At 45.2% G+C, this 18,558-nt stretch overlaps 1 protein-coding gene across 1 annotated transcript; it reads left to right on the top strand.

Annotated features, from left to right (window-relative positions):
* The first annotated feature begins 3,981 nt into the window (after window positions 1-3,981).
* On the top strand, window positions 3,982-15,356 carry LOC135921634 (uncharacterized). The gene is made up of 3 exons (XM_065455912.1): window positions 3,982-4,323; window positions 13,850-14,011; window positions 15,172-15,356. Exons 1-3 carry the CDS (start codon window positions 4,181-4,183, stop codon window positions 15,230-15,232), a joined length of 366 nt encoding a protein of 121 aa, XP_065311984.1. The 5' UTR covers window positions 3,982-4,180; the 3' UTR covers window positions 15,233-15,356.
* Window positions 15,357-18,558: the final 3,202 nt, after the last annotated feature.

Raw genomic sequence — 18,558 nt, 5'->3', positions numbered from 1 at the left:
GTTCGCTAAATTCGATACAAAAGTAAGGTCTGGGGTGGAGTGCCTGCATGTAGATGTACCACACCTAGTGGGATAAGCTGGGTCTGTGACGAGGGAGAGATTAAGATCTGTAGCTACGTGCCAGAGCCCCTCCCCTTTCTTAGTATTCCAGCGATATCCCCAGGTTTGATGTGGGGCGTTGAAATCCCCTCCAATAATGAGTGGAGCGTGCTTAGTAATGGCCATAGTCTTATTAAGAAGTGCCCTGAAACTCTGTTTCATGTCGCTAGGGCTGCTATAAACATTAAGACAAAAGAGGCTTTGCGGTTTGCTTCTATTCCTTTTCAAAATTATTTCCACAAGTAAGTATTCTAATTTGTTTAGTCCAAGGTGCAAATCATGTTCTATGTAAGGTATTTTCTTATCTACGAGCGTGGCTAGCCCCCTACCCGGCTCTTTGCCCCTGCATATCGCTTTGTATTTGGATAGGCTGATCTCATCCGCCAAGGTTTCCTGCAGCATAATTTGGGTTTGTCAGGAGAGGTTTTTATTAACTGCATGAGAGGTGCTTTTTTGTGATAAAATCCTTGACAATTCCATTGCCACACGGTAAAGCTCCCCCTGCTAGCCATTGCATGGAACCCGCCTTACTGCTACCCGCTAGAGTACGCTTCGTAGAACCCCCCGACGCGCCAGGGAGCAATCTGACGCTTTCTGCTTCTGAGGGTAGGTATTCTTCGTCCTTGCCCTGTGCTTCTACTTTGGTGAGCCTCTTTTCAGCCGTCAGTCTCCATTTCCATAACTTATCAACTTTGAAGGTAGTTTTATCTATGGCATCTCTAAGTTGTTTAATCGCCTCCTTGATCTCTTCCAAAGCAGAGCACACTGTCGTCTGCCCAACTTTTTTCTTGGTCTTAAAATATAAAGTTTTTATAATCATCTTAATCTGAACTAAAGATATGGAGGACACTTAAGCTTCACCTTTAAGAGTGGAACGTGACAGCATTCAAAGGTCCCCGACTGCTTCTCGAGCTTTCTGGCAACTGAAGCATATGTGACCGTTATGTTTACCAGGAAGCGCTGGCGGCGAACACTATGCACGAAGGTGGGCTTTCTGGTAGAAACGCGGCATCTTGCGTGAGCCGCGATGCGGCGAAGGCGAGCACCATCTGGAGGTTTTGCATGACAACGTGCGCGCCGCCACGCGCAAATGGCAGACGGCGTGGCCGGTCTATGAATAGTAGAAACTCTGGAAAAGGGGCTTCTTTTCATGTAACAGAATTATGTTTTCCCGTATAGTCAAATTACAATGCAACACTATCATGTCTGCAGGTTGTTGTGTGTTAATCATCCTGTACGATTTTTCTACTTACTTTAGCTTGAGAAATTCAATTCAGTAACTTCCTTGCGTCACATGGAGGGCCTGGGTATGGATGGTTAGAAAATATTTTCGCCGGAACGACGTCTGAAGTTGGACGCGAGATGCCGCATCTTCTGCGACACGGGGCCCTTAACACTCTCGCGTTAAAATATTGGCTGCGCCGTTTGCTCTCATCAACACCACTGTTATCCTGTCTTCTAATGTTATGCAACATAGTTATAAAAAAACTGCAACTAAGCCAGAAGAATGCAAGCATTTTTTTTGCTTGAAACTCTTGCAGTAAGCAAGGAGAAAGTGTAGTGAAGCAAGGACTGCAACATGCACTGCATTCTCACCTGTGCTGAGCACTTCTTATAACTAAATTTAAGTAGCGCCATTCATTGTCCGCTTCTTCCACCTCTTCTGAATGTTTCATTGATGGCTGCAATCATGTGGCAGCAGCATCATGTTGAATGTCCACAGGCTTGTATTCACTGATTGGTGTCTACGTAGGTCAGATCAATGCAGTGACACCGTCTCGTCGAAAGTTGAGCATACTCATTCAACAGGACAAGTAAAACATCTGATACAAAAATACCGTCATTGTATCCAATATCTGATATAAGTGTATATTTGTTGCACAAGTGATGTACAAGCATGTCCAATTTACTTAGTTGCACAGTTGAGCCTCTTGTACAGATATGCGGATAGAAGACGCGTATAATTAATTGAAGGTTACAATGAAATAAGTACAAAATCTCGTTGGTCATGCTTTGCTTCAGTGGAGTAGTCTCCCGCTATAATGAAAGCAAAAGTGCGCGATATTGGATACTGTCGGTTATAACAATTTTCTTAAAGTTATCTCAAAATATGTATTCTGGTAGCAATAATGTCAAATACAGTGGCCGACCAATGTTTAATACGTCTCGTTTTTCAGACACTTGGCACCGCCACATGACCCTGTCTTCACTAACGACAACTGAAATTTCGAGCGTCGCTATGAAGGTGGTGCCGCTGTACTTTTTGTACATGATCCGCGCTCTCGGTGCCGCAAACATAGCGGCCGTGAACGAATTTGCCGCCGCGTCGACATGGCACCAAACCGACGAAGCGGAGATGGAATTAGGCCTAGCGGTAAAAGATATCACCGACGGACTGCCTGCGGCACGTGACAAGACGCTTCACGGGAAGCTAGCCATCAAAGTTTTTGTACCTGAAAACCTCATCGGCGATCGAGCGTGAGATCATGCGCATAGACTAGACAGACGGCAGCAGTAGCATAGTTCGGCTCCGGGTGTGGCCGAAAATCGCCTGCGGAAATATGAGTTGCCGTGTCCGAAAATCGGTCGGTGGCTACTCGGCTTTTTCGGCTACTCGACCCTAGTTCAAATAACATCCAAGATGGGCATGTGCGTTTTCGCAAGCGGCCGGGTGGTTGGTGGACTGCAGGCCCGCAGTGGCCAACCAACGCATGGCGCAAAACGCGACGTAAAAGAGAGAAGTTTAGGGCACGCAAGCGGCTTGCGTACGCAAGAACTAGGGGCGGCGCGGTACTGCGCATGCGCCGACCCAGACGTAGAGGTCTGCGCATGCGCAGTACCGTCGCCCCTAGTTCTTGCGTACGCAAGTCTCTTGCGTGCCCTAAACTAAAACTCTCTAATGTTGTTCCCATGCACACATGTCGGCACGGCGAGCCGCGGACGGCCTATCAAAATCCTTTCTGGCTTGCTCGTCTTGATGACTTTCTCCATTTTGTTTTTTTCTCGCTGACGTTTGGCTTCTTTCGCAAGGTGTGGGATAGCGATTTTTTTTTCGCCAATATCAGCGTGTATGCTTATAACAATTATCGGTTGTAAAAAAAAGGTATTTTCGTATGCGATATGAAACTTCGTCATAACGAAAGTCCACTGAATCCATTTGTCTCGATTCGGAAAGGGGCTAGAGGATATAGGGGGAACGACATGGGGAAATGGGGCAGGATTAGATGAGATGCACATGTACGCGTGCTCAATTCCCTCTATACCCCAGCCCCTCTTCCTTCCGTCAAAACAACAATGTATTCCGCTTATAGCGAAATGCGCAATGCAACTAACCCATTTACGCCATCAGGAAAGCTGCGAGGCACCGGCAGCGAGAACAGCTATAGGTTTTCAGCCTAGCTGTTAGTCGGTCTTTTAACGGAATATTAAATTTCTGCGATTCCTTCAGCAGCGCGCTACTGGCCCACCTATATGTATCGTTAGTGATATGTTTAGGAGACACTATGATACTCTTCGTACGTGGTTCCGGCATCCATGTAGCGACTTGCGTTTTAATGCAATCTTGCAAAAACACCCGTGTACCGTGCATTGGGGGCACGTTAAAGATCTCCTGGCGGTCAGAATCAATCCGGAGTTCACCACTACTGTGGTTTTTCCTCGTAATACCCCAGAATTCAAACTTGTGCGGGAAGCTCAAAAGTATGTTTACAAGTTACTAGGATAAAGACGCTGGCCACTGGGCGTCTACACTAGTCAGATTTCGGCTATGCTGATCATCTACAAGATCTAGCGGCAATAAAAACATAGTTCAGCAATTGCCCTCCTAACGGCGCACTGTTTGCCTTCAAATATCGCGCCACCAGCAGCGGCGCTAGCAGTCACCATCGTCAGTACCGTGGTCAGTACGATCGTTCCAGCCAAATCCAACAGCACGGTGAATCCAGCCGCAGCCGTCCCCTCGCACGCATCGCAAACGCCAGCGCGGTTCTTGCCTGTCAGCCTCCATTGCTTTTTGTTCCCGCGCCCGGGAACTTATCTTTCGTGACTTCGACCCCCGCACGGCCTAAAACTGTACGCCAACATGATGGCCCAGTCGTACCAGGTTACGCCTGGTGTCCTCAAAACAGTCATACAGCCGGGTATAGGGCCTCGACCAAACGTCGGCGACAGCATCACCGTCCACTGCACCGGCCTGCTAACGAATCCGCCCAGGAAATTCTGGAGGTATGTCTCTGCCGTCCGCGTCGCCTGCGGCCTCATTTTAAAGTTGAGCCGAACGCTCGACCCTAGTATTTTCGATATGCGGCGACGCAGATCTGAACGAGGAAACATCGCAGTCTTCACGGCCTTTGGTTACGTAGAGCTTGTTATGAGAGAAAAAAAAAAGGAGGGGGGGTGGCAGCGGGGGAGTGAACTCTTGCGAGGCCGGCGAGGCGTCAAACGAGGCTTCGCGCTTGCCTCGCCGTAGCGGCTTTGCTGAGCTCGTTAACCGTAGCCGTTTTTCAGGCACGCTTAGCTTGGTTAAACGGCGGCTATACGTGCCAATCTGCGCAATCGTCTGTCTAGTGCCATAGGAGTTCCCCGTGTGAGCGAGATAAACCCTTGGATCTAGTGCGCGCGAATTGCATTGTCATTCGAAGTTCGCTCGGAGGAAATGACCTTGTTTCCTTGTTTTTCCTCGAGACCGCCGTTATCGTCGGCGTACGTTTGCTTGTAACAGTTCTAATTTCTCGATGCAACAATTATTTCGACTAATTTTGCGTCGCTTGCTTTTAAAATTGCTACCGGCGCGGTTCGACGAAACAGGCCTAGGCGGTGTCAAAACGCGGAGTCATATGCGGCAGTACAAACTCGGGCGTTATTTGCGAAGTGATTGGTTTTAACAACCCCACTGTGGTGAGGCGTGAATTGTGCCGCGAATGCGCTTTAGAATCGTAGTGCTGTTTTCTCTTGCTTCGCGTGCCGTTACACGAGGTCGCCGGTTCTGGTTACCGGCTGCGACGGCCACATTCCAGCGGTGCCGGATTGCGAAAAACGCTCGCTTGCTGACGCTTCGGTGCACTTAAGGAACCCCCTACGTGGTCAGAATTTACCTGAACGTAGCTCTCTACTGCGGTGCCTATTGACAGTGTAGCCTTATTTGGGACGTCAAGCGCTACTCAATCTATTTGTTAATATATTTTAACTAGCATGCCTCGTCACCGACTTAAAACATCTATTTGTTTTCTTGCGTTGCCGACAGATCTTTATCTCCGGACACTTATCTAGTTGCAGAACACGCCACTAAGGCTTAAATGCTAGTGGAAGGTGACACTCGGTGCTAGTCGTTGTCTTCTGCTGTTTCTCTTAAAGTTGTGACCAATACACCATACTGCCTCTTGGCATTCAGTAACATATTAAAATTTTCTGTGAGTTATTTGTTAGGCTTGATGGGATGTGGACAAAGGGCTTCAGGTAACGAAGTCAGCAAAAATATTAGTAAGGAAGGCAAGCAAGGAATGAAAGACCAATTCAACCATGTCAGTTTATGAAGTCGCAATGCAGTCAAACCAACTAGCCAGCCTTTCAATCTTACTGTATGAAAATACTAGTAGCACTTGTTTCTGCATATTTAAAGTTTGTAAGCCACTCTTGTAATCCTTCATGTATATTAAGTACAGTAGCTTTCTTCGGCGTGTACTAAAAATTGTTCTCCTTATCTAGCTTCCCCAATGGCAGTTAGTTGCAGTGTGAATGAAGTTGAAAAAAAAATTATGCACACCTGGAAATTCACGGGGAAAGCAGTCGTTACTGAAGTTTATTGGAAACAAAACACAAAGAAAATGGCTTGTGCAGTTGTTGCAGTCTTTTCCAAAAGACGTGTGCAAGAGAGGCGTAAAATTCATGGCATGAATTCAGCAAAGAGCACCAAAGTGCAGCGAGATAAGTGTGTGGTCAGTGGAAAGGAGTAAACACAAGTGTTGTGTTTGTACTGCTTTTCGTTAACCACGCACCCATCTTCCCACACTTTCGTGCTTTGCGCGCTGCATTCACGCCATGAACTTGGACCAGCTCATGCAAACTTGCCGTTTTATAGGCTTGAAATTCCTGTGCTGGCTCCTTGTTATATCAAGTTTAGGCTGTTTGCTTGGGACTTTTTACTCTCCATCCCAACATAGTGGCTAAGTTGTACTGGTTAGGTCGAGGTCATGAGTTTGATGCTGGCTCTGGCAGCCAAATGCAAAAAAAAACAAAAGAAAAGAAAATGCTTGTGTACTTTGATTTAGGTGCACATTAAAGAACCCCAGTTGGTTCAAATCCAAAGTCCCCCGCTACGACTCGCCCTATAATCTTATCGCGATTTCAGGACAAGAAACTCGAGAGTTAAATACAATTTTAACGTGTTTAGCTTTGAGAAGCTTCTTAACACAAACAGGCCCACACTTGTGAAAGCACCTTAAAACCTGTGACACTGTATTAGCTTTTCTCATTTTCTCTGCTAATGATAGAACATTTTTCGGCCAAATGGAAAATTATTGTTGATGCCTTTGATGTTTCAAAATGGGGCGCAATAACATGGAACACGTTGAGTCTGTGCACCTCAATTTACCGCCAAATGAGCAGTTGCACTTTTTTGTGGCCACAGTGCACCGTTTGCGCTGGTGACTAGAACATAGTATGTCGTATACTGGAAGCAAAAAATAATGCATCAATGGACATAGCCTTGTGTGGAGTTCTAGTATTGCGTAGAAATCAGTGTAAGCAAGAAATTACTGCGAAGTATTAAAAGAACTATAGTTGACAACGTATCTTTATGATGAAGCGCAAGGCAGCCTGAAATGGTGATAATTTGCCAGTGTAGGTGTTCATACAGTCATGCTAACAAATTTGGTTAGTTGCTTGGTATAACACTGTTGCATGGTATATTAGTTGCATGCAGGTGTAATTTGTTATCAGCGAAATTGTCATGCAAGTATTTGACGCCTCTTGCAGTCCACTGATTTCAGTATGTTTAAGGTAGATCCAATGCCATGGGTGGTGCCATGGTGCCGTGATGAGCCTGACAATTGTGTGAATATTTTTGCCTAACTGTAAAAGTTTGTCTAATCTATGTTGCCAGTGTTTTCAAGTGTGCCAAAGTTCGGGGCACCCAGTTCCCAATTTCCAATTTTGGTGGTAGAACTTTGTTGACCTGTGCACTTACGCTAACACTCCTGCAAATTTGCAGCTTTGACTGCACACTTTGTTGCATCGTGTGGCATGGTCCGGCTTGTGGTGCTCAAGCTTTCTTCACAAGACTATACATTCCTCAAGCAAACTTCAGCTCTGGCATCATTACGTTGCAGAAGGCAGTGTTGCGAACTGCCCTTATGGCATGGACCTAACGTGATGAAAACTTTGTGTTAGTGATAGCCTTTTCTTACGGTGTATAGTGCAGGCATAGGTGTCACTGTGAAGTGCGTAAAGCTGTTGTGCCACAACACATGATCAGGTGGGCCAGATATTGGGAAGACTAAGGCCTTTGGCTCCTTAATTACTTCCGTCATTTCTGAAGCCATTGCCACACATGTATTTTTCATTAAACAGCATGATGGCAATGTCTGCTGTCAATGTGGCAAGTTAGTTTCTGGCGAGGTTTCCACACAAGAAAATAAAAAAAGCACTGCTTATTGGTTGAAAGTGCCAGCAATATAGTTAAAACGTATTGATATGCCTATTTAAAGCAGTCATGTCATTGAGCGTACTTGTCAAATTTTGTAAAATTAAGCTGGAGGTGGTAAAGTAAAATGGCACCTTCAATATTGCTTTGAAAACTTGGAACCAGAAGCACTGATACTTCTGATGTGTGGTAATATTTCAGCAAATAGTCAGTTGCCTTCATAACAAAGTTGCCGGGATCTGGAATATCTTTATGCAGACCACTTCATTACAAATGTCGTGTTCCTGAGAGCAGAATCTTAAAATTAGACATGCCGAAACAAATCGCTTCATTCAGACAATGCTGAGCTATTTTCATCTGATCTTTTTTTTTTTGCGTGCATCTTTCAGAGTAATTACATACTGCTGACTGGTATTGCTAAGGGTGACAGTGTTCTCCCGACACCGCTGATTCGAGCAGCTGTGAGCTGAAAGGAGTTGAATGCTCGTAACCTCTCAAATCGCCATCACTTATTTTCTACTGCCTAATCCTCACCACTGTCCTCAGTCAGAGTATGCTTGCTTTCTTCCACCACAGTTACAAAAGAAAGGTGTGTGTAGGCGCTGTGGTGTTTCCTCCCACTTAAGGAACAAAATATGACCAGGGCAGCATAGGTAACTGTGCCAAATAGGCAAGTGCATTTGCAGGTGCAACCGACAAAATTTCCAGCGTTTTATTTGGCCCTTGTCTTCATCCATACTAAGCCATTTAAACAAATTCTTTAATTACGCTTTACAATTTTTGGTGTAACATTTCCAAAGGGGTCTAGTATAGGGCCCTTCAAGCTTGAGTGCAAAGCACAGGCAAAGATGACAAACCACAGGACATGTTGCATTGGCATATCGTAATGTGGCTGGACCCAAAGTACAGGAACATGCTTCCAGAGCTTCTGGGCACACTTTTTTGTTCCTAGGCAGTAAAAAAATTTTAAATGTATTCTGCTGCGCCTTTTTGCGGCATATGTCCAAAGTGGCAGTTCCAGCTGTTGGGGGCATGGGGAAATTTTCTCACCGTGGAAGAAATGTCACTTCAGCTCGTTGACCGGTCACTGTTGCCATGTACCTGGTGCCAAAAATTTGAAGCCCACTAAATTTCAGCTAGCACTGCTCACACTGGAGTGTATGTTTCCAGGTTGCGCAAGTATGCATTGCTGTTGGCCCTCGTTTGGGCTTGCATGAAATTGCCTTCAATGTGTAGTTGCCTGTGAGTTGCCTGTCAATGGCCTTCCTGTTTTCTTTTCCTTTCTTTTCCCCCTTTTTTCCTTTCTTCAGAGGGTTTTTTGAAGGTTATAGGGGCCCGTTCCCTGTGACGGCTGTGAAATGTTGCTAATGCTCGGTGGTGTTTTGGGAGCGGGTAAGTATCGTTGCCCTGCATGGCCTTGGACTGCTTGTTTAGCTTCGGCCCTCCATAGAATGTGTTCAGTTTTTGATGACGCTGGTTCTGCCGTCCTCGGCTGTAGTACGTGCATATTTTACTTCAGTACGGTGTGAGGCATACTTGTAATGCTCAGTACGTTTGCATGCTTATGTTCATGACATTGTGTTGACCTCTAATGAAGAAACCCTTATTAAGAGCTCGTGAAGACTCTAGTGTAGTTCAGGGGCTATAGTTTGTACGTTTGATCCTCGGATGTGACTGTTTCAGGTTGGGCAAAATATAATTGTGCACAAATGTAATAAAAAATTTATCGAGGGTCACTCGCTACAATATCTTTCTCAGCCCAGGCGTTTGTTCCGGACTTCAGTATAACATTAAGCAATTGTGACACTTACTGAAATTGTCTATAGGGGGTCGGAAACACTAAACAGATGGCTTAGACTTGCTTGCTGCTAACGACACTTGCCATGCTCTTATGTTCAACTTGCAGTGCTGTTTTCCTTCACGTCGTTATTGCCGGAGTGCATGTGTTTGACAGTGACTGGCTTTATAACGTTTTAAGAAAATATAGGGGCCATGGTACTTGTGTTTAATAGCAGTCGTGTTCAACCAGAAAAAAAGATTAAAATTGGGGTTGGCGATGTACTTCAACCCGGTAAATCTGTGCAGCAGAGCGTAGCATGTGGCTTGCAAGAGTGGGCTAGTTAGTGAAGCATCGCTATTGGGGTTATGAGGCACCATGAACACTCGCAGCGATGGTGCTCGTCCTGTCTACTTCGTCTGTGTGTTAATTTGTGGCCCTCTTCTAGTACCGAGGGCTCGTGTCAGCCAGTCGGTAACTATAGACAGCTGCATGTTCCAGAGAATGGAGGAGGAGGGCTTGTCCATTGTGCACTACTTCTGAAGCTTCCATTCTGTTCATGTCACGCAGAGTGCAGTGAGCATTGGACAATGGATGACCCCTTCTGGTTCTTTTTGGTTGGCTGGCACAACCCGTAGGTTTCGCTAAACAGCTGAGTTGGCGAGATGTATAGATCTCGTGTGTACAGGGAAGCTCTTGGAAACGAGAGGTGGGCAGGAAAAAAAGATGCTTGCTTCCTGTGCTAAACTAAGTAGGGTAATTGGCAAGATGTAGACTGCTGGATGCATATCGAAACACTCAGATTTGAAGACCCGGTGCAAGTTCTTTTCTAGAACGTACACCCAAGTTATTGCATAAAAAAAAATTTGGAAGGCGGGTAGATGACGGTAAGGCAAGGGTAGTATAACTATATATTTTGTCGTTTATCACCTCTCTAAGTATTTTAATAAAGTGTTGTGTCACTCTAAGTGCACCTGTGAATTGTAAAGGTTAGATGTAGCATTATTTTATTGCTACTTAGCAAAAAAAGTCTTCCAGGGATATGAGTGAAAGAACGAGAAAAAGTATTCCCCTGTATTGCAAGAATCTGCAGCCATGTTTCTGTGCTTTCAATTGCTGTACTAAGTGGGCACTGAAGTTGCGATTGCAAGTACAGCTGTCAGACTGAAGTTCTCTAAGTTGTGCATACAGTAGTACAATACAGCCTTTTTTTTTTTGCATGATGCATGAACAGACTTTTTGTTCTTCCTCTCTTCGTGTCTTTCAGATTAACAGGCATCTCTCAGCTTTTTAAATCTAATCGTAGAAGTGAATGTTTGCTGTTCAAGACCCTCAGGCTTGCATTTGCATGTTTACTGTCTACATACTATTGCCTTGTTGGTTGAATAATGTAGGCATCCTCTTCCAATGCTATAGCGAAGGTAATACCAGTCTCTTGAGTTATGGAAGTTACTGTGCACCCTGCTTGCACTGCATAACCAGTGTGCCACCACGAACATAAAAAGGTGAGCGGAATGGCGTCTGATTGACCGGACCTCAAAAGCAGTTGGAAAAGTGCAAGTTGTCGCCTGTCGTTCTGAGCCGAGCCTGATAACTCATCGCGAGGGTCCGCCTCTGAAAATTCATGTTAAGACTTTGAATGCAGCCTTGCTTGAGCAAGATGTTTAGTTGTCATCGCGAGTTTTTCATAGCTCCCACCACTTCTCAACAACACAATGTGTTGGAAGCAGACTGGGAAGGCCATTGCTGAATCATTGCTTGTATAATTGTGTGCACTTCGACACAGTGCAATTTTTTTACTCGTCATGGGAATAAAACTTTAAAAAATATGTTTATCGGCAGCGTTTTGCTTTTGATGTGTTGCCTTATTCATGTACTGTTGAGCATGGTGATCTATTAAGAGGGGCAAGCATGCCTCGGCAATTTTTTGGCTGTGAAGTCTATTATCACACTGGAGGCAATGATGGTTTCCCTCCCGTCCACATCACCTAGCTATAGGCAATCGTATGTAGCTTCCCTGATGCCGTTAAGGAAGGACGTGGGTTGTGATATTTCCTGTTTTTTGGCCAAACATGGTGAAAATCGACTGCTTTAGTTCATGTTGACTTCAAATATGCAACGATTATTCTTGTTGGTCAACCAGCTCAGGAGATAAAGCTACCACTATATTGTTTTCTGGAGACTTTAGAAAGTCCTAAGCATAAAGCTAATATTGGATATGTGGATATACCAGAAAATGCAAACTGTGCAGTGCTGGAATCGGCTTTCAAATCAGTCATACTATAGTTTGTACCACGACTATGGAGAGGAAAAAATCTAATATTTAAAATATACCATGATACACTGATCGGACTTTGTTAGAAGAAAGGAATTGTAGTTTCAGCAGCTGTTTCTAGATCACGAGATATTACTCCAGTAGGCTAGTGAAGTGACCAAGAATGGTTTGAGAAAAAGTGCCGTTTCAATGCAACTTTGGCTCAGATTCAACTCGTATATGTAGCATAAAATTGTAGCTAAAATAGTAATCTTGCAAGTATAAAATTAGGTTTATGTGTACAAGAGTAGCTGTAGATTCTAAAAAATGCATATTTCAACAAATTCACTTTTACAAAGCTTTTTATTTTTTTTCGTCTCGGCAGCTCTGAGCCAGATTTCATCCCTTAGGTAGCTTGGCTTCTGCAAGCATCTTGCAAGAGGCACATTATTGCATTAATGTGACAACCCATGTTTAATATTCTGGTTCTCTGTCACAGAATGAGAATTGTGTAATCAAGTGTCCATCTCTAGTCCACTGCAATTATTTGGAACTTTTAATTTTTTAAGTGTTGAAGCTTGTGAGAAGGAAATTTTGCCCACCATAAGAATTTCATCCGATTACATGCTCATTTGGTGAGACATTTTATAACTTGCTTCGTCATGACCAACAGTTCCTTTTATTGAGGTTTGTCCACCTGTAGAAAATTTTAATATTTCTGTTCTGTAATGCCACCTCGTTGTACCGCCTAAATTCTCTGAAATATATATCTACTTACCTGAAGTGTTCCTGCAGTGCTTTGTATTCACATGGACACATATCTGTGCTTGGGCAGCGATGCAGCAGACAAAAGAAGATGCAGCAAACACGAGACATTCCTCTTTTCTGTTGTCTGTTTTATCGCACTGCCCTAGCGTAGCTATGAATCCGCACCAACTTGTCAATCTTTTTGTTCTTCAGGTGCAAGTGCTGTTCGCAGGGGTAATTTTAACGTGCATGCAGCTTGCATTGTCGCCCGTTGGCTGGTTAGCTGCAATGGAGTTTCTGCCATTGTTGTAGCACGGGCTTTAAAAAAAGTTTAAATGTATTCTGCAATATTAAAAAATGACAGTAGTAGAATGTAACATCGCACAAGGGACCCAATGGAGCATACATGGATATTGAGCAGGCTGCAACGCATTAAGTAGCAGTGGTGCCTCTGTATCTAGATCTGTCAGATAGGCCTCATAAATTTCATTTCTTGTACTCTAATTGGTTTTACCCAGCCCATTGGCATTTTCAAGGCATATATTGGTAATAGTTCGTTCAGGGTGAATTGGGGCGATGGCTAATGTATGCCTGTCAGGAGGTTGAAGTGGCAGCTTGCAGTACCTGCAAAAAATCTAGTGGTTTCATCATCGTAATTTATTGACCCTTAAAGGCCCCTGTCGGGGTATTACATAAGGGGGAGCGTATACAAGGTAGATAATAAAAATAAAGGTCATAAAAATATAACAGAGCAACACAGGGACATAAAAAGAAGCAAAGAACTCGATAGTTAAACTGGTGCTTGTCAATATTACCTTTATGCCACAAGTGCCACACACGTCGGCATATGGTTAGGGCAGCAGGGCAAGTACACAATGGTTAGGTATTCAGAACTGGACGAGTAACGACCCCTGTTTGTTTCTGTGTGCTAGTAACGCCACGCGTATTTTGTTACTCGCAACCATGTAAAGCCAACAGACAATAAAGCAAAGGAAAATATGAAAGGAAGCAGGAGAGGAAAACTGATCTCAGTGGAATATTTCTATATAATTCTATACATTCCTATATAATGTACATTTAAATTAAAAGCACTGTTAATTTCGCCTATGCCTTTCCTAGCTCCATTGTATGACGGCCTTACATGGTTGCGAACAACAGTCTGCCCCCTCAGCTGCCCCTCTATGCTGAAGGTAGTCGTTCGATGTAGCCCAATACTTCATTGCCGCTGGCTTTTGTAATGTTAAGCCCGTGCTGCTACCTAGGCAAGTCTATGTTGGTGTATTCTTGCACCCCTTGAAGCGTTCCCTTGCTTTCTTCCTTTTTTGGCGCACAGCACACGTGACCCTGGGCAGCAACCATTCTCATTCCGTGTGGGCGTTGGCGAGGTGATCCGTGGCTGGGACGAAGGCTGCCTGTCGATGCAGAAGCACGAGCTGTCGCGCCTCACCATCTGCGGCCTCAAGGCATACGGCGCACAGGGATTTCCAGCGTGGGGATATCCTTTTTGTTGCTGTGTAGGCAATGGAGCCCCTTCCTTGAATCCTCCTCTCTCATTTAATGAGCTTGTCTAAAACAGATACAATCTCCTAGGCAGACTGCTAGGTTTTGGTTGGCGACATAAATTTCACCCATAGCTTTTTGGAGCAAGCCACGACGACATAAATGCAGTGCCGTAATTATTTTAATGCAGGCAGAGACATATTTCTTTCTAAACAAGAAGTGTAGTCAAGTTGAGGGTTGACTTTAATTCAAGGATGCGGTTTGGCCACTACCTAGTTTTCACCACGTGGCCACATCGTTCTAGGTGCTATAGAGCGTAGCCTCGAAGGTCTGGTGGTTTGCCGCCAATTTAAATTTGCACCCTGTGGCGACATCTCTTGTCCCCAAACTACAGTCGTCGATTTTGCGTTCCTTTCCTTTCTTTCGTACTGTGCTCGCAGCACTCCCATCCCATGTCGCAAACGGGGTGCGCAGTATCAGTGTGACGTAGCATTCTCAATGGGAAAGTAGCGAGTGTAAAGTATTCAAGAAATTAAATGCAAGTAAGACAAGACCAATATTGTTTGGGAACTGGACGCACCTCAAGAGGTGTGGCCTAACATTTTTTTTTCTAGTGTAGCAGTGCTGATTTATTTGTAGTCAAGTTTCTAGTTCGATCCCCAGACTAGGAGAAAGGTTTCAAATGGAGCGCTTTCTCTGAGAAACAAACTTCCTTTGTAACAACACGCCACTTTGTGGCAGATGCCACTATTCCCTTTTATAAAATCTGTTCAACTTGTCTGCAGAATGGATTTGCCATATTTGGTGTCCATGTGCTTCGTGGTGCTGCTTAATTTGCCCTCACTCTGTCACCTAGCCTCTTGGTTAAATCGCACGGCAGAGCGAGCACCCCAGAAACACATCGGTCCCGGGCATGATTCTTGGACTGGGATGAATCTTTCAACTGTGAAGCTTTCTGTGCAGCCCATATGGTTGTCCTTGGTAGTGTCTTGCTGATGTCGGGTGAATTACCGTTTTCCTTTCTATTAAAATTTGTGTGCACTATTGCAATCGACAGTGCATTAGACTCGAGCAGGTAAAGTGATTTCGATGAGTGTACTGCTTCCCCCTGTGTGCATGTCCGGATGTGTTTGTCCTTAACCCGTTTCCCTCCACGATCCCACCAAATGCAGACCTGCAGTTTGAGATCCAGATTTTGGCCATCAACGGGATGTGAGCAAGCCAGCTGAGATCATGGGACAGTTGTTGTTTCCACCTGTCTGTACGTTTCACCATGGGATTCTGTAAGCGCCGGCCCCTGTTTGTGGTATGCATTAAACTTGCTGAGAAACTGTGTACAATGGTGGCTATTGTCTGGAAAGTGGATAGCGTGCTCGATTGTGAGAAGCCCATACTTGCACGAACGCTCCTGCGAAGTCTTGCATCCTCATTAGCTTACGCTGCGGAACAGAAGGCTTCTAGAGCGTGCTTTCACAATGGCAAAATAGGGCAAAATGGATGGCCGAGGGTAAAATCTGATGACTTATTTTTCTGTTTTTCTACTCATCATTTGGCCAAATGCAGAACTGCTGCATGTGGAAGCTACAGATTCAGTGTCTATTCCAAGAAACCGTTGTTTCTTAAAATGTAAGAAGAAACTGAAAGGGCTGTTCACTGTTGCAGAAAATGGCCGTGGAAAGCTTTCTTTTTCTTGCAGATTGTTTAGATGATCGGCAAGGGTTGTTATGCCGTATTGGAGCAGGAACAAAAGACGATGTAGTATCTTGGCATGGCACTTTTTTTTTTAAAGCAAGGTCGGAGGGGCAGGATTTTCGGCAGCAGTAATTTCGCACAAAACGTAGAGAAAATGCGTTGCGCAGTCACATTCAGTATGAGCGGCAACACTGCCTTTGCTCAAAGGATCTTCACGATTGCCTGTTGGCACCGACGTAGCCAAAAATGGGTTTGACAAATGCCAGTAATTAATACTACGTAGAGCTCAAATTTTTCTAATGTCGTCTTGAGGGCCCTTTCAGCCATCGGCACCATCTCGCAGCTCGTATTGAATGTGACAGTACAGCTGCTTCACAGTTCAGCTGCTATGGGAACTGTCTGTGCAAGTTTCACACAAAGCCACAGGTGGCTTGGTGCACTGCTTGCATCCAATTTTCTGGCTAACAGGCTAGCCTTAGTCTGTGATGAGCTTCAATATGAGCTGCAACATGTTAACCAGGGCTGCCGCGACACACAGAAGAAAAAAGTGGGGGGTTTTGTGAATGGAGGGAAACCACTGTAAATAGTCGCTATGACAAGTTCTCCCAATTAATGTACATTCATAAGCCCAGAAAAGTTTTTACTCAGAAATGCTGAAAATGTACAGGAACATCAACAAAGGCTTAGGGGCTTGTAAGATAAAGTAAAAAGCACTCATAGTGTAAAGCATGCTGTTGTGCACTATTCAAGCGAAGCTTGTATTGCCTCACTCGTGTTGGTCTTGCCATACGAAAAACCCAAGCAGCACGAAAATAAAAGTCTTGTCGAGGTGTGACCTCCAGGTTGCGAGACCACCAAGCTACGTATTCAGTCACTGTCGGTTCATCCTAGGCGCCCTTTAAAGCAGGGTTTTATATGCATGAACTAGGCGCAGCGCAAGGTGTGAGCCAATCGCAGGCATTCCCTCCCTTTGGAGGAGGGTAAGGGTGCGCTCATTGCGCCTGCCGTTTCCTGCCAGTTCAAGCTCTGGCAGTCGGATGGGGAGGTCACGTTTGGTTCGTACTACCAAAGAGCAGGCTGTGTTGAAGGAGTGGGCTTTGCATTGGGCCAAAGAGGTGGCATTTGATGAACGCCATCGGGAACTCTCTTGAAAACACGCTTGTCATCGACGTGACGACCTCGCCGTGAGAAAGCGTGAAGCTGAGGCGTTAGGACAACAGAGCTTGGCTTGCACCCCTCTTGACTGTAGTGGAAGGACAGTCATTTTTTTTCTTCTTTTCTGTTCAAAATGCAAAGAACCAAGGGATCGTCCAGCTGTTGTTTTTGCTTGTCATTTTGTTGAGAAGCATGAGGATTTGCATAGATGCTTTCATTGCATGACTTGCGAGCAGCTCTCCTTGTCATATGTTCCAGAGAGTGAGATCACTGTCTGCATTAGCCGTTTTCGGGAGCTACCAGGAAATTTTCTAACTTCTTGCTGCTGGCAATAAAATCCCAATTTCTCCCTGGATTTTCTTTTTAAATATAAGGCCAAATATTTTACCCCTCAAATTTCAAAAAATATAAAACTACACATAAGCAAGATGCCTCAGTACCCCAAGAGGAAGTGCATGCCCACAGAAGAGGTCACTGAGCAGCAACACTGCGCTGCTGCTATGCCCACAAAATTGGGAAATTGAGATGTTTCCCATATCAATTCACGCCGTCCAAGGCGGGGAAGTACAAAAATGAATAAAACAAGATGGCATGGCATAGCAGTGTGAAGTGGCTTATAAACTGCTTGATCAAATGGAACTGACAGTCCCAAATAATGGACTGCGGTGAAATCATGTGCACTTTCCAAGAAACAAGAAAATGTAGCTCTGAGCATTCATTCTCTTGCAGGGGTGCATTAGATGATGGTACTCTAGCAGCCACCGTCCGCTTCCTCAGCTGCCTTTTATACACGGTGTGCACTGGCGCATGTGCCTCTCGCTGCGAGAGAATTGAATAACACACTTTTTTGGCTCCTGTCGTTGGTCTGAACGGTTCTCGGGTCTGGGTCTTTCGCTTGCCGACTTGCGCATTATTAGAGTCTGCCTACCCTTGGTTCCTGTAATGTGGTGACCGGACGTGATTGTACGGAGAGCATAATGTCGTGGATGAGGCCATGAACAAGAGACTGACGACCAGCACAGAAGACCTTGCCCTGGTGCAAGTTCACCTGCTGTGCTATTGACCACAAAATCCTGCAGCCTGGTTTATTTATGGGGGGGCTATCTTTGACCTTTGGCGCATTACCTCGCAGCATGGGAGGTTCTTCCACGCTGTCGTGGCGCTATTTGCAGAGGTAGCCAGCGAGTTCCAAGACGCTCTGGATGTACCCCATGACACCATCCAAAACAATGGTGCTGCAAGTTTCTGTCTGTGCACAGGTGCCTCCAGCAGCTTCTCAACAAAGAGGAGCTCGGTAGCCATCAACTGTTGGAATTTATACGTCGTATGCAGTGGCTTCTCGGTGGCTATAGGTTGGGTGCAAACAGCCCGCTGCAGCATGAACTGCCGCAGGATCTGGTGGTCGCCTTGACTACCACACCAGATGACATGGCCCTGCAATCTTGCCAAACTGGCCAACCGCATTGCTATCAGCAAGACGTACCGGTGCAATGATGGCCGTTCTGCTGTCACGCCTCGAAGATCAGCAGTCTTGCCTTGAGCAAATGGTCGACGAACATGCTGATACCATCACTGCACTACGGTACCACGGTCATCACTCCATTGTCACTAGCATGACTGCGATTGCCATTCCAGATTCCCTCCTTGGTTCAGCTTCCATACTGGCCCTCATCGCAGCGCATACTGCTGGTATCG

Source organism: Dermacentor albipictus, chromosome 8, assembly GCF_038994185.2.
Source record: "Dermacentor albipictus isolate Rhodes 1998 colony chromosome 8, USDA_Dalb.pri_finalv2, whole genome shotgun sequence".
Classification (NCBI taxonomy): Eukaryota; Metazoa; Arthropoda; class Arachnida; order Ixodida; family Ixodidae; genus Dermacentor; species Dermacentor albipictus.
The sequence above is the reverse complement of the archived record's forward strand: the minus strand, read 5'-3'. Positions and strand labels throughout refer to the sequence as shown.

Coding starts and splice junctions, on each gene's coding strand:
- LOC135921634 (XM_065455912.1), top strand. CDS start 4,181: ATGATGGCCCAGTCGTACCAGGTTACGCCTGGTGTCCTCAAAACAGTC. Junction 4,324..13,849: donor CCGCCCAGGAAATTCTGGAG/GTATGTCTCTGC, acceptor TTTGGCGCACAG/CACACGTGACCCTGGGCAGC. Junction 14,012..15,171: donor CAGGGATTTCCAGCGTGGGG/ATATCCTTTTTG, acceptor GTTTCCCTCCAC/GATCCCACCAAATGCAGACC.